This window comes from Ctenopharyngodon idella, chromosome 20 (assembly GCF_019924925.1).
Source record: "Ctenopharyngodon idella isolate HZGC_01 chromosome 20, HZGC01, whole genome shotgun sequence".
Lineage (NCBI taxonomy): Eukaryota > Metazoa > Chordata > Actinopteri > Cypriniformes > Xenocyprididae > Ctenopharyngodon > Ctenopharyngodon idella.
Genome location: NC_067239.1, coordinates 31,949,969 through 31,970,662, shown reverse-complemented (window position 1 = coordinate 31,970,662; position 20,694 = coordinate 31,949,969). Strand labels below are relative to the sequence as shown.

General features: G+C 38.9%; 1 protein-coding gene across 1 annotated transcript; it reads right to left on the bottom strand.

Annotated features, from left to right (window-relative positions):
* Positions 1 to 523: 523 nt before the first annotated feature.
* apobb.2 (apolipoprotein Bb, tandem duplicate 2) lies at positions 524 to 19,099 on the bottom strand. The gene is made up of 24 exons (XM_051874217.1): positions 18,945 to 19,099; positions 17,222 to 17,251; positions 16,992 to 17,095; positions 16,763 to 16,908; positions 16,491 to 16,638; positions 16,174 to 16,326; positions 15,236 to 15,360; positions 14,235 to 14,320; positions 13,701 to 14,151; positions 13,215 to 13,326; positions 12,476 to 12,622; positions 10,853 to 11,064; positions 10,580 to 10,775; positions 10,294 to 10,473; positions 10,031 to 10,210; positions 9,599 to 9,766; positions 9,241 to 9,446; positions 7,927 to 8,106; positions 7,737 to 7,846; positions 7,435 to 7,635; positions 7,069 to 7,232; positions 5,545 to 5,603; positions 5,090 to 5,460; positions 524 to 4,994 (listed from the first exon to the last, which is right to left on the bottom strand). Exons 1-24 carry the CDS (start codon positions 18,994 to 18,996, stop codon positions 757 to 759), a joined length of 8,019 nt encoding a protein of 2,672 aa, XP_051730177.1. The 5' UTR covers positions 18,997 to 19,099; the 3' UTR covers positions 524 to 756.
* Between the last annotated feature and the right edge of the window lie 1,595 nt (positions 19,100 to 20,694).

The window sequence follows — 20,694 nt, the reverse complement described above, 5'->3', positions numbered from 1 at the left end:
TTAGTAGTTTTAGTACAGTATTTTAATTAAATCGAGAGAATCGTTTTTTTTTTTTACGTCATATATTTAAATAAATGACCGTTACAAAAACCGTTGGACGTACAGGGTGCTCCGTTTCCATGGTCGTTCAGGTGAGGAGAATTAAATGCTCTTAAATAAGATAATTTAAAGAAACTGGTTTAATAATGGTTACTATAGCATCAAGTCAAGAAATTATTGTTGTTTTTCGTTTCACACTCATGCATCATGTTCTTTAAATGCAGGAGTTCTTACATTTTCATATAAAATAACAAAAGAAAAAACGTTAAATTTGTAATATAACTAGGAATATAAATAACTAACTTTTACCAAAGTCCCTTTATTCTATAGTCTTTGCTTTTAGCAAAAGTCATTTTATCCTCTTCTTATTATGCAAAGGTACAATTATATTAAATATATGAACATAAATTAAAACACAAAAAACGTACAATTTAATGTAAAATTGTCAATGAAGTAGAACAATAAGAAGAGCCGAGTCTATATGTATAGTAAAATGATCCATTTATTGTACTTAGTGTTTGAATGGGACAAGTAATATTTTGGGGTTTCAGTCACTAAGGATGACAAACATGCTTGAGAATGACTTTGGAAGTTATTGTCAGTGATTATGAGGCCTGGGGTGAGAAAGCATTCAGTAAATAAACCCAGTGATTAGCTGAAATCAATACCTTGATTAAATATTTCCTCCAGTCAGTGCGTATTCAACAAAAACTAATGTTAATTTTTGTTTATGTAAATTACACTTAAGTCACCCTGATACTCCAGAAGCGTAGATGGAGAGGTGAGATTGTGAGAGCAACCAAACACAACATTTGAGACAGGAAAATGACTAAAATCCTCAATTGATATTTCTGTACTTGAATTGTACCAACGGGAGAAAACCTTTGTTTCGTATACAGAACTATTCTTTTCATAAGTATTTGTATCTCTTACATCAAAATCATCAAAACTTGGCTGCGTCAAAACCATGTCTACAGCAGCCATGAGGGTGCTCATGGGAACAAATTCAGCTTTACCAAGAGCAGTGTGGTTTATTGTAAATTCATAATATCTATCATATATGAATGTATAGTTTGAATCAATTTCTAGCAAAGAATACATACGGTCAAGATCTCCCTCCAAGGTCAGCTGGTCATTAATGTCAAACCCCAACATGTAATGTTTAAAATCAATGTACCCATTTCCAGTAGTCTTCAGACTGGATTTCAGACCATCAGCTTTCACACAGATGTTAGCTTCATTATCCATATTTCCCTTAAGTTTCTTGGTATCAGAGAATGTAGAATCTGTGGTTAGATGGGTTGCAGACTCAATGGAGATGAAGGAAAGAGTTGCATCCAGCTTTAAGGTATTCTCAGCATCTCCATGTCCAGCAGCCACTGAATCTGGACGATCAAAGGTGTACTTGATCTTTAAGTTTGATGCTGCCTTTGGATGGGCCTTGGTGTCAGCAGAAAGTTGATGAGTGGCATCAACAGCGAAGCTTGTCAGATTAATCTTAGCAACTGTGTTGGTAGACAATACAGCCTCATAGTTGTCTTCCAGAGTCAAGGTACTCTCATGATTACCCTCAATGTGGGCATTCTCCAAAGACAAAGAAGAGACCAGTTTTAGTCCAGTCATTCTAGTGGTTCCATCAAGCCTGGCCTTCAATCCCTGAAACACAGAGGCAGTTGTGGCACTAACACGTATCAGGTAATCCTTCGGATAAATACCCGCGTTAGCATTGAGGTTAAGAATAGAGGACTTGAAAGACACCTCAGAGACCAGGTTACCCAATGAAGGTACAACGAGACCTAAATCAATAATAGGAGCAAACCAGCTCTTCTGGTAGACAAGTTTGGCATTTAGATCAATGGGCTGGTCACTTGTGGTAAAGTCATACCATAGGTCAGTATTATCATTCAAGTTCAGCTCTCTGATTGCTGCAATCTTGAAAATGGCTGGCCCAAACAATTCTACAGCATTTAAGTACCCAAAGCTGGCCACGCTATTCACAACAGCGTAAACACCCATCTCAGCTTTGTTATTGCTGGCTGTGAAGTTATGGCTGTAGTTGTAATGGTTTATGTGGGCGACTGCCACACTGCTGATTTCTTGTATGTCAGAGTTGAAGGTAACAGCATAGTCTTTCTGGAGATCAACATTGGCTAAAAAAGACTCAAAGAGGTTGATCTTGGCAATACCCCTGTTCTGAAAGTCAATAGCAACCTCACTAGGACAAGTCATGATGTTGGCAGCATTAGAGAAGATACCGCTGACAGCTCCGACAACCGAAGTGACATGGGTTGTCTTGATTTCCACCTTCATATCGCCCAAGCGAGCCTTTCCAGAAGCAACCAGCAAACTGTTCTTGATAAATGGAGACTCCGTTTCAACACGAGCACTGAATTCAAGGTGGCTTAGACCAATAGCATCAGCATTGACCTTCATTTTCATCTTCATCTTCAAATCTTCGCTATAAGTGTGGCCAGTAAAAGATAACTTGGAAGCTCCAAGGCCCATGTTAAAATGCAGGTCACTCTCATGGGTGCCTTCCGCAGAGAAGTCTTGAAGAGCAAATTTGCCGGTTCCTTCATTTTTAACTGTCAGTGTGATTGTATCATCATCCTGGCAAGATACAGCCTTCTGAATAAGGCTGACTTCACCAGACAGTGAGTGCGAGGGGATGTTCACCTGGTACTTGTATGAAGTTTCAAGAAAGAAAGTATCGTTAGAGGCAGATCCATTCAGAGTCAACAATGCCTGTTGATCTAAAGCCAATTCAATGTGTGTTAACTTGAAAGTTTCAGACACTATTACAGGACTCATCTCAGGGATCGATATCTGCGCTGTGGATTCTAGATTGTAATTCAGAGCCTTAAGGTTTGCAGAACTTCCTTTAGTCTTAATAAAAGCTGTGAACAAAGGGTATCTCTCCGAGGCATTATTGAACTCCGCAGATGTTTTGATGTTGTAGACAGGGCTGCTGATTCTGACTTGACCATAGAGTTTTCCAAAAGATGGCACTAGAAGAGATGTCGAAATTGCAGGAATCTGACTGTCAAGCTTGTGCTCAGCACTGGCAGGACGGAAGATCTCATTCAGCTTTGTGTAACTTTGGGTGTTAATTGAGCTAAGAGTGTTTTTCACATCCTCAATGATGGAAAATATCAAATCCTTGATGTGCTTTGGTAGCATTTCAACAACTTTGTCAATCTGCATACCCATCAAAACCAATTTCTCCAAATTATCCAATGCCTCACTGAAACGGTTGCCCACATCACTCACTAGTTTCTCAAATGCACCGATCAGACCTTTCAGCTTTAATGCATACTCTTGGTACAGAGCTTTCAAGGCATGTTTCAGCTGCACAACTCTTTTCTCAATGTTCAGATTAGACACAAAGTCACTAACATGCTGAGGTAAGCTCTGAATTTTCGAAGCAATCCCCTCTCGGTTGATGTAATTCCTCAGGGTCTCGCCTATGCTCACAAGTGTTAATCTAATGTTGTCAGGGACTAGAGAAAAACTTTCAATGAAAGGCAAGCTAATTGATTGTGTATCAGTGCTTTTATCATACTTTAGGAAGCCAGAGACTTCAAAGTCCTGATAATCAGTATTGGCAGTGTTGAACAGATTGGTGTGCATTTTTCCAGACCCTTCCAGCCCAAGCCGCACTGGAGTATTGTAAGCGCTGATTTCCTGTTCAATGACATAGTCGTTTACTTTAGCCTTAACCGTCACTTTAGTCTTTTGTTCAGAGGGTATCAGAAGAGTGTCAGACATGCTTTCATATTGTGATTTAATGACGACACCATTCTCTAGATCAAGGAGGGATGAGATCTTGCATTCATGAGAGTGAGCAATGGATTGTGGTTCTGCTTTCAGAAGGACTTTTGCGATAAACTCATGATTTGCGTATCCAAACAGATATCTTTTACCTTTACCATTAACAGTGGCATCAAAATTGACTCTGAATGGAATAGTTGTACCATGAGTGTTGGTGTCAAAATCGAATAATATTGAGTTGAAACGTATATGATTTTTGATTGTGCCAGAAAGTCCAGCAATCTTCAGTTCAGTGTTGTGGTTAATGAGACTTCCCATGAGATTTCCAATGGTTTTGCTCTGAGCAGTGGCAGTTTCATTTTTGTAGGTGATCTCAAAGGTGTGCTGAAGCTCCTCCAGACTCAAGAGGCTCTGCAGTAAGGTTGTGCCACTGGTGGTCAGGCCATCTTTATTGAGCTTCAGAATGGCTTTGTGGAGAGCTTTGTGTCCCATGAGTTTAACAGAGGCATCATTGTGAATAGCTAGACCATCGATGTCCAGTGCTCCTCTGAAAAGGCAATGGACTTGCTCTGCAGAGCTGTGAGTGGAGGTCTCAATCTTAACGCTGACTGCTTCAATGCCAGCTCTGGTCTCAGCCACGTTTTGGATCTTCAGGCCAAGAACCCGTGCTTCTGTATGAGAATTTAGAACAAGCTCTGATTCCTTGAAGGTGATTTTAGCAATGTTTTGCAATGTTAGAAGGTTGTCAAATGCCGTGTTGTTGGAATGAATTATCAGTTCTCCATTGGCAAAGGCTACAGCAAAGGAGTTCTGAGCTTGAAGAAGTGTTGAATCTACTTTCAATGAAGATTTAATCTTTGCCTCTGCTCTGAATGGGAGGACTGAGGCTGACTGGATAAGGTTGCATGAACCATGGATCGAACCAGCCTTGAAGGATCCTTGAAGGTTTCCATCTCCAGAGATCTCCTCAGCATCAACTCCAAACTGTCCAGTGTGTTCCAGCGAAACTTGCACTCCAACACGGCTAGTTACTTCAAACTTGCTTTTGGATTTTACACTGAGTTTTTCAGCAAACTCCACTTCCTCCTCAACGCTTATGGTGGCACTGATAATATTGTGGTGAAGTGTGGTCTTTACGTTAGCCTTGAGAGAATCGCCAGGTGTGGCCTCAACTAGAGCAGATCCTGTGCAAATAAATCAATCAATAGGCAACCATCCAAATCATGTGCATACAGTGCATATGGTACTTCAATTATAGCACTTTAATTATAGCTTTTACCTTCGACCTTTAGGGAGAGGAGCTCAAGAGGACTTGTGCCAGTGACTTCGAACGTTGCAGAATAACTTGCAGCAGGATCTCTGGCAGCAGACACAGCTGCTTCTAAGTTGTAGAAGTTGCTGTTTAGTTTTCCAGACATCTCTACCAATTCGAGAGTCGGCACAGACAGCAAGACATCCCAGGGAATGGAGAACTCTGGAATATTAATGCTAGTAGATTCAAATTCCAGACCAAGATGAGGTACAATCAGGTTTGGTGTTGAGAGGGTTGTGGGAAAGTTCAGATCTCTAGAGGATTTTCCACCCAAGGGCAAGGGAAGAGTGATGGTAAAGATGGTATCCTGGCCAAAGTGATACTTAGCAGCAGCCTCTCTGTTTAAAAAAAAAATGTGTTAATTTTAACTGGTAACTATGAAATGAACTGAAATACTTGTGAACATGGTGGCATCAACTCACACATTCAAGAAGAGTCTTTCTGGAAGAGTGATCACAGGCACGGCATGAACTCCCAAAATCTGCACATAAGTACATTTATTTCTTTTTAAAGGGATAGTTCACCCTAAAATGAAAACTAAGTAATTTACTCACCCTGGTGTTCTAATGCAGTATGCCGTTCTGTCTTTTTCGGACCACAAATAGTGAATAGCGATCAGGATCAAGCTTTTTAAAAAACACGCAATAGTATCACAGAATGATCCCATGTGTCACATGTCGTATATTCCAAGTGGTCTGGGGGTTTATGATAGGGTTTGGTGAAAAACAAACTGAAATTTAATGTATTATTTAATAAAAATCCTGACCTTGGCCGTTGATCTTCTGTGCTCGACTCTATTAGCACCGCAATTCAATCCGACTCACTCACACAAGTTGTGAGAAATCAAGAAAAATGTGGCATGAAATACAATTAATCTACCTTCTTCTCTGAGGTGTAGCTATATATCCGTTGTGTTCGTCGCAACAAGAAGTTATCGCGTTCACACATCTGTCAACTGACTGTCATCAGACAAACGGAGGTCCGGTCAGATGATTTTCAACTCGGTGAAGAAAGTACACTGATACTTTTTTATGGATTTCTATGCGTTGTATTTCATGCCGCATTTTTCTTAGGGTACGTTTACGCGACAACGATGTAAAAAAACGGAAAAGTTTTTTCTTTGAATAGATGACAACACTGTCAAAATGATCCCCGTTCACACAGACCTGTGAAAACGCCTAAAAACGCTGTATTATGCATGCCAGGTCAGTAGTTGGCGCTGTCACTTTGTGAAGAAACACTACGCGCCTGCGCACATACGCATTCTTTTACAGAGCAATCGCAGCAAAAACGCATGTAACGTAATACGCATCACCGTTTTCACAGATTTCATGCGTTTTTGTTGACGCGGAGATGATAACAGTATCATTTTCAAAAACTCGCACTTTGAAACCCATTTTCAAAAGTTTGCGTTTTCAGGCCCCCAAAATGCTGCTGTCGTGTAAATGAACGACCAAAGCGCATAAAAAGTTTTCTGTTTTTAGTTGAAAATGGTGTCGTGTAAACAGCCCCTGAATCTTGATTTCTCACAACTTGTTTTTCTGGGTGAGTCGGAATGAATTGCGGCGCTAATAGAGTCGAGCACAGAATACCAATGGCCAAGGGCAGGATTTTCGTTAAAAAATACATTAAATTTCAGTTTGTTTTTCACTAAACCCCCAGAACACTTGGAATACATGACACGTCGTCGACGCATCGGATCACTGTGATACTTGCATCTTTTTCAAAAAGCTTCATGCTGGTCGCTATTCACTGCCATTATATGGACGAAAGGGGCATTTTTTTAAAAACTCTCCTTTTGTGGTCCAAAAAAGAAAGAATGGCATACTGCATTAGAACATGACTTCATTTTCATTTTAGGGTGAACTATCCCTTTGATTTTAATAAGCATTTATTTCTTTGGGTATTTTCAAAAGCTGATGAAAATAAATTAGGGAAGTTCTTACCACAGCTGTCTTTGCCAGAACATCACGGACCTTCATCTCATTCAGGCCAATCTGGTGATCAAGAAGACTACTGACAAATGTTTCAATAGCACTGATGTTGGGAATGATTCTTTGAATCTCAGATCTGACATCAGACTTAAATTCAGCCTCAATCTTCTCACTCTCTGAGAATAGATATTTTGAGAGAGATAATTCACTAGAATTATACTGTCATGATCATAAATTTCCTTAATTGGATGGCAAACTGTGATTAAAATTTAAACTGCACAATTATTGCGGTTATCTCACACAATTGCGATTTGATCGAATAACCACGATGAGACAATTAATCAATAATCGCGACAGGCCAATGTACTGGACATGTACCATATTTCAGGATGAGTGTTTGAACAGAAGTCGTCTCTGGGAGTTTTAGGTCACTCTCAATTTCCAAAGTCAGCTCCTCAGCATGCTTCAGTTTTGCAGAAACTTTAGAATCAAGCTGAAGAGAATCGATAAGCAACTCTGCAGAGAAACTGTACTGCTGTCTGTTTAATATCACTAAACTTCTTGCCTCAAAGGATGTTCCTGTTAGTGAGCAAAAGACAAATGACGGTTATTTTAAATGTGGATGTTTTCTCTTTTTTCCAGTTAATACTTCAGTGTTATTTTGTTAAGCTGTCTCTAACCTTCAGCCTTCACGCTAAACGTGACTTTGTCTGCCTCGTCCTCATAGGCGTAGCTGATGGTGGCAACATACTCTGTGACGTCTTCAGATGGATGGAGCTCAACAGCAAATCTAAACACAGATGCAGTGTGGATGAAATGTTTGAGGAAAAGGAATATTTAGATATCAGTATGTAGATGATTTTCACTTACTTGCTGTCACCAGTGAGAGGAAAGTAAGGGGCAGCATCGTTTGACCTTGCATCAGGATACTTCAGGGCTGTGCAGTACTTCAGTCCAGGGAAAAGAGCAGTGCATTTATTCATATTAATATATTCGCCCTTGGCAGGAATGGACTTAGTCTTGGCACCAACAACAGACACCAGAGAATTGCTACAGGTGGGGAACAATAACATCATTTACTGTGTGTAAAATAATTTGAGGGCTGCATTTAAGTTGTGATCAGAATTTCTGCTTGTCTCTATTAATTAAGCATAATTTTCATGACATTGGCCTGCTGGTTATTTATCTTAAAAACATTTTTTATTTGACATTTCCATTATACTGCATTGGTAACAAGCCTTTGAGCTTTAATGCTTGCGGATGCCAGATGTCAAGAGCATAAATCCCCATACATTTTCTGCCAAGTGTTTAACTTAATTTTCCCAACCTGGCTACCATATGCACGCACTTTCTTTGGGATGAAAAAAGCACTGATGTTCTTAAAACTGTGGAAGCTTGTTTCTGCCATGGAATAAAAAAGGTAATTCCAACTTTTTTCTCACAATTCTGACTTATTTTTTCGCAATTGCGAGTTTTTCGGAATTCTGAGTTTACATCTCGCAATTCTGACTTTTTTCTCGGAATTCTGAGTTTGCGTCTCACAATTCTTTTTTCTATGAATTCTGAGTTTACGACTCGCAATTCTTTTTTCTCGGAATTCTAATGTTTACATCTCGCAATTCTGACTTTTTCTCGGAATTCTGAGTTTCCTTTACATCTCACAATTCTGACTTCAGAATTCTAAGTTTACGTCTCACAATTCTGACTTTTTCTCGGAATTCTAACTTTTTTTTCATAATTCTGAGTTTATGTCTCGTAATTCTGACTTTTTTCTCGCAATTCTGACTTTTTCTAGGAATTCTGACATTTTTCTTGGAATTCTGAGTTTACGTCTTACAATTCTGTTTTTTGTTTCCACCATTTCTGCCACGGAATAAAATATAAAAAGTTAATTGTGACTTTATATCTCACAATACTGACTTTTTTCTCACAATTGCAAGTTTATATCTCACAATTCTGAGTTTATATCTTGCAATTTCAGGTTTTTTCTCAGAATTGCGAGGAAAAAGTTCAGAATTAACCTTTTATATTTTATTTTTAAATAAGCTTCCATAAAAAACGCAAACAAACATGTATGTTGGAGTTTAGTGATCTCCATCTGCGATATTCTGCTCAAACGAGAGTGCCAGTCTGTCTTTTAAATCCCTTTATTGCATTGATATAATACATTTCAAAATGTCTTACGTGACGCTGATGAGCTCAGTTGGCCCACGAGGAGCTGGAATGGAGAGCTTGAGCTGGCCGTCGGCCACAGAGAGCTTCGCTCTGATGCCGCTCTCATGATAGATGTTCGTGTGCATCTCCAGACCACAGTGAACATAGTCGGGGAAGTGAGTCCCAATCTCAGTCACAAACTCAATGCCAGCAGACAGCGTCAAAGCAAATTCCCTCTGTGGTGTAGTTATGTTAATTCATATTAAGATAATCAACTTTTAATGACTTTGAAAGAAGTCTCTTCTGCTTACCAGAACTGCATTTATTTGATCAAAAATAATTTGTTGTTGACAGTAACACATGCACTACTGAATTGTGTTGGACTCACCATGCCTGGATTAAAGCTCAATCCTCCTTTGACTCCAGGAGTAAATGTACCAGACAGAGCAACTCTCAGTGGAAAGCCAGCGCTGGTGGGCAGATAAAACTCATTATCCATGAAGATGTAGTGAAGGAAAAGCTCGTTGTCGACACTTGAGAGCAGTCTTTTGAGGAACTATTTCAAAATGTAATTCTGATTAGTAATGCCAACATACTTTCAACAACAAATTGGAGTCGAAACATAATAGTTGATATAAACTGCCTTGTTTGAAAAAAACAACAACAACAACTGAGTGTTGATTATTAAATAAAGTTGATTATTTAATTGATTATTAAATAAACTTTAATTGTGGTTTTGGTGTTGCTGTAAAAAATGCATGACTAATTCTGCTGATTTAATCCATATGATGACAGCTGTGGTTGGTAAAGCTGTACTCACATCAGTGGGGATCATCTTAAGGAGATTGTGAATCATCTTGCCATCTTTTGTATCGAGATACCCAAGTTCAGCACCCAGGAGCTTGAGGTACACCATCGCTTCAGGAGCATCCTGGGCCTTTAAATCCTCCATAAGCTTGTTGACATTATGACTGATTTCATTGACTATGTTTTGAGAAGCCTACAGCACACAGAAGAGATTGAGATCGGAATCCAGCTGTGAAGAAATACATCCATTTCCAACATATTTACTACATTTAATACCTGTCTCTTCTTCCTATCGTTTCTCATGATCGGCAGCATGTTGTCCAAGACCTCACTGAGTTGGGCGGGCATCTTGTCAGTAGCGTATAAAGTAGCCTTCATGATAGTATCTGGGAAGAATCCATCTTCACCAAAGATGGCCTCCACAATGGGCTCGAAGCCCTTTCCCTCCATGCCAATCTGAAAGCAAGAATCAAAGACATTAGGGCTGCTCGATTATGGCAAGCAGAATTTGGGAAAAAATTAAACAGATTTCATAAATGTTGGATTTTACTGTACTCTGTACCTCAATCAAGTCCATATCAAACCCAAAAGCATTCAAGGTCATCTCCAGCATGACCTCCCTTGGAAGTTCATTAGGAGATTCAAAAATCATATTTCCCTCTAAAGATCCAAGTCTGTAGTACCGAGAGAATTTGGTGGATTCAATGAGCATTTCAATTTCATTGCCTTGAAAGGCCTCTTGAATCTTCTGTCTCAAGCTAGGGAGATAACAAAACAAGATTACTTTTTCTTCTGAAAATTAGATTAGGTTCTTCCCATTTTATTTTTTACTCACTCCAGGACCTCTGGTGCTGTCGAGGTCAAGATGTTGCTGATGTGAGAGATGATGAAGCTCTTGACCTGAGGATTTTCCTCAACGTGGAGAGCCGCTGCTAGTTGAGCGAGTTCAGCAGGCGTGGGGTTCTTCATCAAGATGAGATATGCGGCTACACGCTTCTGTATGGACGCAGCTCTGTCCAGAACAGCATGCAAGAGCACCTCTCGGCCCTGTAAGAGCCATGAAATGACCTTTAGACTAGGGCTGCAAGATATATCGGAATAAAATCAATATCGCGATATATGGCTTTGGTGCGATTGTGCGATCAGGCATAACATTATGACCACGTTCCTAATATTGTGTTAGTCCCCCTTTTGCTGCCAAACCAGCCCTGACCCGTCAAGGCATGGACTCCTCTAGACCCCTGATGGTGTGCTGTGGTATCTGGCACCAAGATGTTAGCAGCAGATCCTTTAAGTCCTGGAAGTTGCGAGTGGGGCCTCCATGGATCGGACTTGTTTGTTCAGCACATCCCACAGATGCTCCATTGGATTGAGATCTGGGGAATTTGGAGGCCAAGTCAACACCTCAAATTCATTGTTGTACTCCTCAAACCATTCCTGAACCATTTTTGCTTCGTGGCAGGAGCATTATCCTGCTGAAAGAGGCCACAGTCACCAGGGAATACCGTTTCCATGAAAGGGTGTACATGGTCTGCAACAATGCTTAGGTAGGTGGTACGTGTCAAAGTAACATCCACATGGATGGCAGGACCCAAGGTTTCCCAGCAGAACATTGCCCAAAGCATCACACCGCCTCCACCGGCTTGCCTTCTTCCCATAGTGCATCCTGGTGTCATGTGTTCCCCAGGTAAGCGACGCACACGCACCCGGCCATCCACGTGATGTAAAAGAAAACGTGATTCATCAGACCAGGACACCTTCTTCCATTGCTCTGTGGTCCAGTTCTGATGCTCACGTGTCCACTGTTGGAGCTTTCGGTGGTGGACAGGGGTCAGCATGGGCACCCTGACTGGTCTGCGGCTATGTAGCTCCATACACAACAAACTGTGATGCACTGTGTATTCTGACACCTTTCTATCAGAACCAGCATTAACTTCTTGAGCAATTTGAGCTACAGTAGCTCATCTGTTGGATCGGACCACACGGGCCAGCCTTCGCTCCCCACATGCATCAATGAGCCTTGGCCGCCCATGACCCTGTCGCCAGTTCACCACTGTTCCTTCCTTGGAGCACTTTTGATAGATACTGACCACTGCAGACCGGGAACACCCCACAAGAGCTGCAGTTTTGGAGATGCTCTGACCCAGTTGTCTAGCCATCACAATTTGGCTCTTGTCAAACTCGCTCAAATCCTTACGCTTGCCCATTTTTCCTGCTTCTAACACATCAACTTTGAGGACAAAATATTTACTTGCTGCCTAATATATCCACCCACTAACAGGTGCCGTGATGAAGAGATGATCAGTGTTATTCACTTCATCTGTCAGTGGTCATATTGTTATGCCTGATCGATGTATATCACAGAAAAACAAAATGTCAGTTTTTTCCAATATTGTGCAGCCCTATTTTAGACTGACTTCAAACTCACCAAGAGTTGTGGGTTTATTTAACAGCTCACCTCTTCAGGTACAGGAATCTGTCTGTAGACCTGGACAGCGGCCTGTTGGACTGCAGGGGAGGCAGCCGGCTGCTTGATGCATTGAATAACAGAAGACTGCAAAGCAGGGCGCGCAGCTCCCAGTGCAGCCACCATGTTGCCAATGACCTGTAATAGACTTTTAGGGTAATCTAACGAAACCAATCTCATGGTGTTTGGCCAAACTGTTCAGCAGTTATAAGCAAAAATGTTAATTTTTTTCATTTCTCTTGACCAGTAGGTGGTGCTGTGCCACAAATGTGCAAGTACCCTTGAGTCATGATTATGATGACATGTACCAAATTTTGTCACAATATGCCAAAGTGTTGCAGAGTTACAGCCTAACATCCATTTTGCCGTGTCAAATTCGTTGTACGGTATGAGTACAGTTTGGTCTACCAAAAAACATTTACAAATTTTTCCTTAAAATTCATGCAGTTACCATACGGTGCTTTTCAGTGGTCAAAAAGGATTTAAAAAATAACTTCTTGATTGATCCCTTCTTGAGGATATGGATGGAAATTAAATTATCAACACGACCTTGGTTTTCATCAAAAAAGAAGGGAATTTGGCAGGGATGGCAATAAAATCACAGACTAACCCCTGTAAATGTTGAACATAACTTACGTCCCCATTAGGAAACTATTACCATCTGAATAGGGCTTTAGTTGTAGAGTCTGAAGGTGAATTTATTAGCATGTAGGAATTTGTGTGAACATACCCTCAGAGAAAGAAAGACGTGTTCCTGGTCACCCGTACAATCACCGATCTGTTCAAGGGCGTAATCAGCCACTGCCTGGATCTCACTGGTGACTCCATCCGTCTCAAAGAGCCTTGGGTCACACAGAAAGAATAAAGATGTTGATTTGATGAAACACTGAGTTCACTTGAGCAAAACATGGACGACAGTCAGTGAGACAAAACTGCGATTTGTCTGAAAAGGTCTTTTCACATGGTTGCAAATTAAAGTGTACTATATTTATGCATTTGGCAGATGCTTTTATCCATTGCATTCGAGGTAAACATGGAATAATGACATTGTGCAATGCATTCCCTGGGAATCGAACCCAAGATCTTGGCCAGTCCTCCACTGGTTGAGCTACAGAAATGCTACCAATTGGTAAAATTCAGTTCATATGTTAGTTGACAATTTATTTTTACCTAAATCTAAAGATTTAAACGGAACACATTACTAGTTGTCCCTCACCTCCTCACAGCATTGCTGAGAGCATAGTAGATGGGTTTGCTTGGCTTCAACTTTGCCATCGCCAACATTTCCTTTACAAGTACGCGGGAGGACCGGGGTATCATTCCCATGGCATATACAGCAGCGTCAATCTCAAATGAAGATGTGTCAAAGGTCCTGAATAACTGCATGATAGCACTGACGCATTCTCGTGTACCGCACTGTAGCAAAGCCTGGTACGTCAAAGACTGAGAGATTTCTAATGCCTCGGGAACAACGGCTGTCAAGGTTTCAGCTTCCATCTTGCGGATCACGGCTACGAGCTTGTGGGCCAAGTGGGCTCTCTTACGTCCATCATTGGTCTTGGAGAGGTCAGCAATTTCCCTCAGAACAACAAGAGCGGATTCTTTATCCTGGATGGGGCTCATGTCAACACTGCTGTCTGGATGGAGGGGTTTCATGTTGGCCACATCTGGAGGAATAACAGTGCATTTTGCATTCACTTTGACATGCAAGCAAGTTATGAATATTCATACCAAAGAGATGTTCTCTTACTGTGTTCAAAGACTTGGTCATTATAGTTAGAAACTCCCAGAAGGGTCAAAGCCTGTTTGCCAGTATTGATTACTCCATATTCTCTCCTGGTTGAGATAAAGTCATAGAGACAAACATCAGTACATGAGCATCCAAGATACTCAATGAACATTTATGCATTTGGCAGATGCTTTATCTAAAACATTTAAATTCACTATAAAAGTCAAAATGGACAATTTTTATTTTTTTATGGAATATTGCAGTGTTTATTCTAAATGATTTATCAGTGCACATCATTATTTTTTAAATTCATGTTCCTCGTAATCTTGAATCAGGATAACTTTGCCTCCCTCTTCTCTTCTCTGATGGTGAGGGCGGGGAAACCTGTCACTCACATGAGATCCACCAATAGCAAACCACAACCATCCAATCAATTCCCCACAGACAAAATCAAGCCCCGCACTACATTTGTTCTTGTTTGAGAAGCCATTTCACTTGGATATACGGCACTATAGGGAAGAAAATACTGGCCATTTCATGCTGACTTTAAGATTGTAGGCTTTGAACATTGGGAGAAACCATTTTATCTTTTGGGAGGGGATGTAATGGTCTTTTTATTTAAAGAAATTAAATAATCAAAGGATTTAAATGGATTTAAAATAACAAAAATCAGATTTTTTGTAAAGTAATATACACATGATATAATATGTATAAAATATACACACAATCACTAATATTCATATGCGTAATATGTCTAAAAAAAAAAAAAAGAAACAAAATATTGTCTCATGACATTCAGTTATGAATCACGTAAATGATTCAGCCTATATTTCCCATTAAAAACAGCAAAATTCGAGTAGTTTGCGCCACTGGATATTACTGTCGAATATTAAGTGTTTAGCTACTTACATCTTTCCTCACACTATTTCAACGTTAAAAACTGAGGCGACCTGCTGGAACTCATGTTATGACATTGCTCTACAGTTACATGAGCGACAGGAATATATGTTTATTTCACTTACTTGTGTGAAAAGAGCGCAAGAACATGTTTTTCGGTGCAAGTTCCAGAGGTCATGTGATGCTGCTCATTATTAAACTTGTAGTTGCAGGTCTGTTTGCTTTTGATCAGCTGAGCAAGAGGATATTTCTTGGGAAGAGAGAATGACAAACATTGGCCATCTCAACCTACTCGTCTTTATTGGGTTTTAAAAGTGTCAGAACATGGATTTTAATATGTTTTATTATTTTAATTTATTTCACTCTATAACTAATATATATGCGGGAAAAATTATTATTTTCATTCATTTACCCTCATTCTGATTCTGAAATTAAGGCTTGTCAGCAGGGCCTACACTCGGTAAGCGCCAAATGCAAGTAAAAATCGGTGTTGGCGAGCATATGAAACGGTGTCAATCACCAGTTGGCCGGTAACATTTTTATGAATTTTAACAATGCAATGTTGTGAAAACATAAACGTGAACAAACATGAACGACGCTCGAGACAGTTGACGGGTCAGTGCTGCGTCGTCACGAAAGTTTATTCCTTGCCAATTGAAATATTCAAGCGTGAAAGAGAACTAAATTCGTTACTCACACGCTGTATGGGAAGCTTAAACACAAGTGCAATACTTGAGCTCTCTTTCGCATTTTCTTGCACTTGAACAGACAAATTCACACAAAATTATGTCACAAAATGCCCGTCTTGGTGAGTATCCTAAGTAAACATCGTCGGTTATGTCTTAAGTGAATGTAAAGAGATGAGAAAGAAAATGCACGTGTGCAGTATCAGTATATTGGATCCGTGCATTATGTCTTAAAGTGACAGCATCCTAATAATCCTGCTGCTGTCTGCGTTTTTAATGTTAAAGGGATAGCTCACCCAAAAATAAAAATTCTGTCATCATTTACTCACCCTCAAGTAGTTCCAAACCTGTATGAATTTCTTTGTCTCAGAACTCACCATGCCGGTGATGAGGGCGAGGGGACTGGTGTGGTCATCGACTGGCCTGAACTTGTCACAACCGGACAAGTCTCTTGTAAGAGTGACTTCGGTGGCGACGTCCTCTCTGGTGTTCACGACATAGTCAGTCTTACACAGACCATAGATGGTGGGCTGGAATGGAAGCGGTTAGAAGTGTATCTTCTCATTCAAGAATGAAGTTTATCAGCGGACTAGGGCGGCTGCATGATACCGAAAACTGACATTGTGATATTTTGCTTTTCTGTGATATATATATATATATATATATATATATATTGCAATTTAAAAATACGGACCATGTCTTTGTTCCTGTCCTCCTCAAGCACCGGGACAGCAAGAGCAGAGATGATTCCCCTCTTGACGTTGAGGATGTTTATCCGCTCATCCTCCTCAGGGAAAAGCTTGATGTCATCGTCTCCCTCAACGGTGAACTTCAGAGGATGTCTGAACAAAGAGAGACGATTCTGCTGAATACCACTGCCCGAACTATACACAATATGCTGATTCACAACGTAGGGATCTGATTGAGGCGCACCCATAGTTATTGTTAGTGTGAGCAGGACTTTACCTCTCCATGGCGGTTTTGAAGTCCTCCGCACCAGCAGCTGCTCCAAACACTGGGTTTCCATCCGCATCGACGTCTATCACTTCACTCAGCGTGCAGTCGGCGGTGCGCACAATGTAGCTGCATGTATCAGGAACCGCGATCTCAACCTAATACGATATTCACACTGCGTTGCTGAAAAAAACAGCAATATCTTTAGAGTTTGATGTGGGGAAATGAACTCGTACTGTACCTTGCAGCTGGCCTTGGGGCCGTTGACTTCCCCGTTCAAAGCATTCAAGGACTTGGTCTCATAGAAGTATTCATACTTGTTGAAGGGCTTGTATCTTTTGGCCACTAGAAGAAGCAGAGCAACTCATTTAATACACATTATCCACCAGCGAGAAACTGCAGAAATATATGCTGACATTTAATATTGAATTTAGATCATTTGATTCTGCAGAATAATTGCAAGAGACGTACTCAAGCATGGTGCTCCTTCATCCTGAGCTTCTGCAATACAAAACAAATGCATCACGTTAAAACTCTACGGTTTGCACTGCAGTTATGACTGTAGTCAGGGCTGAAAATATCCTAAAACACCAACTTGAACGTATGTGTAATCCTTCGGTAGTTATTTAGTTCTTTATTGCAATGATGTTCAGAAGCAAGAAAAAATACCTGCCAATGGAGTGAAAAAAGTCAAATGAATTCAAAAGATCGGATTGTAGTATGACTTAGTACATCATAATTTTGACTTTTTATATCATAATAATGCTTTAACTTTTTTTCAAAATTATGACTTAATATGTCAATTTCAACTTTTTATGTCATAATTATGACTTTTTATGTCTTAACTAACTTCGTGTCATAATTATGATAGAAAAAGCCACAGTTATGTCTTAGTTTGACATAATTATGACTTTTTATGTAATAAATTTGACTTTTATTTTGACTTTTCAGTCTCATAAATCTGACTTAGTATGTCATAGTAATTTTGACTTTTTATCTCATAATTATGACTTTTTATGTTCTAACTTCGACTTATGTAATAATTATGAAAAGGCCACAATTATAACTTAGTATGTCGTAATTATGACTTTTTATGTAATAAGTTCGACTTTTATCTCATAATTATGACTTCGACTTTTTTATTTTTTATTATTTTAAAATCATATAAAAAGTCAAAATTAGGACTTAGTCTGTCAATTTCAACTTTTTATGTCATGATTTTGACTTTTTATGTCCTAACTTAGGCATATATCATAATTCTGATTAAAAAAAAGCCACAATTATGATTTGGTATATCAAAATTATGACTTTTTATGTTATAAGTTTGAATGTTATCTCATAATTATGGCTTATATCATCATTTTTACTTCATCATAATTATGATAGAAAACATCAAAATTATAACTTAGTATGTCAATTTTAACTTTTTATGTCATAATTTTGACTTTTTATGTCCTAACTTAGACACATCATAATTACGGGGAAAAAAAGTAACAATTATGACTTAGTATGTCACAATTATGACTTTATGTAATAATTTTGACTTTTTATCTCATAATTATGACTTTTTATGTCCTAACTTCAACTTATCATAATTATGATAGAAAAAGCCACAGTTATAACTTAGTATGTCATAATTATGACTTTTTATGTAATAAGTTCGACTTTATCTCATAATTATGACTTGTCATAATTTTTTACTTTTTTTTGTCAAAATCATATAAATAGTCAAAGTTATGACTTAATATGTCGATCTTGACTTTCTATGTCATGATTTTGACTTTTCAATCTCATAATTATGACTAAGTATGTCATAATTTAGACTTCATCTCAAACTTTTTGTCATAATTAAGATTTACCAAAGCATGATTCTTTTTCTTATGTGTTGGAAATGGGATTCCATATGGATTTCATATTCATCTCAACAATGTATCCTATTAAACTGGAAAAAATAACATTCTCCAACATTTGAGTTATTTAAACAAAGCATAACTGATATGAAATATTTAACATGTTTTAAGGATAAACCTCACTTAATTTTGATATAATTTTGCATCTCAAGTAAATGTATTTTATTTAAGAATGTTTAGATACTTGTACTGGAAAAATACAGAGTAAGAAAATCACTTTTGCAGTGCAAATATTTGAGGGTAAATAAATGAAAAAGTTTGTCAGAAACTAATTTCATACTTACTGGACACGGCGACGATCAAAAGCATCAGAAGACGGAGCTTATTGTCGGCCATGATGGCTTCAGAACAGTTCTCCTCTCAGTTTTCAGCACATTTATAGCAAAACAATCTCATGTGTGCAGCGAGTGCTTGTTCATTTCGGCTCTTACTCCAAAGCTCATTCATAGGCTGACAGACTAAAGCTAATAGAGCCGAGTTTGACATTGATTTCTCAAAGAACAAACAGACATAGTTTGCTAATAAACATTGGGCTCGCCATTGCTTATTTGGGGTTTCAGTAATATTATTGATTTAACTGCAATGACACTATTGGAAGAGAACAAAACATGAAGTGAATTGAGCTGAATAATGACACTATCTTATCCAAAGCGACTTACGTTGCATATTTTTTTCATAAGTTCCTGCATTACCTGGGAATCAAATCCAAGATGCTGGCATTACTAGTCTATCTGCCTTTATTTTCTTAATTATAAATTTAAACTGCATGCATTTATGGTCATTGTATATATAGAACACTCAACATGTTTATCATTTGCTGTGCCATTCCACTATCAGTTATTGCATTACACCATGTGTGCAATCTTGCTCAAGATATAGGTTCAGATCAGCAAAATTAGTTTTGAATAAACAAGGACTTTGTGACAAACAGAAACTCCTTATATGCATATGCTGATCTGAACTGATGCAAGGACAAATCTGGAGGAAAAATAGAGACCGAAATGAAACGGGCTCTATGTAGAATTCAGAAACCTTTGTTATTAGCGACACCGGTGGCCGTTAAGTGAACTGCATCTAGCATCTTATTGCTCGTGCTCGCTGTCGTGCACACGTAACGCACAAGAGACGTGATTCAAGACTCATGACGAAGTTATTTTTTAATTCTTTGCTTAGTAGAAAAAAGTTGGAATTACCTTTGCAGCGATATATACTGTTAATGAACATCCGACGCCGTCCACATTGCTATGAGCGACGGGTGTACTGTATGTAAATATCCTCTCAATAACAAAATAAACACAACAAAAATGACAGCGGTGAGAAACAGCATCTGATCATAGTGATGTGGATATGTTTGAACCAGCTCTGCGATTCACCGGCATCATGTCGACAGATGAGGTAATTAAAATTACACTGTTATGAGTTTGATTATGATGTATATTTATTAATCCCTTTTCTTTGTTTGACACATTGACATCGGCATCATCCTGAAAATTATTAAACATTCGTTTAATGTGTCATAGAACGGAAGAGACGCTCTCGGCAGCGCGCGTAACCGTCACATCCTTTTGAATTTCCCGGCAAAACCGTCCCGGGTCCTTCACATTTAAATAAGACTTTCATAGACAACCTAGGAAGTCGGGGAGGGTCTCATTTTTTAAGTTTCATTACAAGCTGTTCACACATTGGCAATAAAGCTATTAATACATTAACATTTGTACATAGGATTATATTTTAGGAGACGCAGAATTATTGGACTAATCCGCATAAGCACTTGTGTCATGTATAGCAAATATAGGACTCTGAACTCTTCACACTGACCTGAATTCACTTTGAATGACACTGAACTACAGTACGCTGAACTTTAGACATAAAAATACACTAATACACACTGCTATTGATTTCTGGTGTGGAGTATTTGAGTTTCTGTTTTGGTGCATCTTAAAGTCACACACATAGCAAATGCATATGTTTATATATATATATATATATATATATATATATATATATATATATATATTCACTTTAAATTATGTT

Excerpts from the sequence above, each read along its gene's own strand:
- apobb.2 (XM_051874217.1), bottom strand. The coding sequence starts at position 18,996 with ATGGCCGACAATAAGCTCCGTCTTCTGATGCTTTTGATCGTCGCCGTG. Across the intron at positions 17,252-18,944 it reads TTTGATCGTCGCCGTGTCCA|AAGCTCAGGATGAAGGAGCA; the intron begins GTAAGTATGAAA and ends TTTGTATTGCAG. Across the intron at positions 7,847-7,926 it reads CCTCTCACTGGTGACAGCAA|ATTTGCTGTTGAGCTCCATC; the intron begins GTAAGTGAAAAT and ends ATCTGTGTTTAG.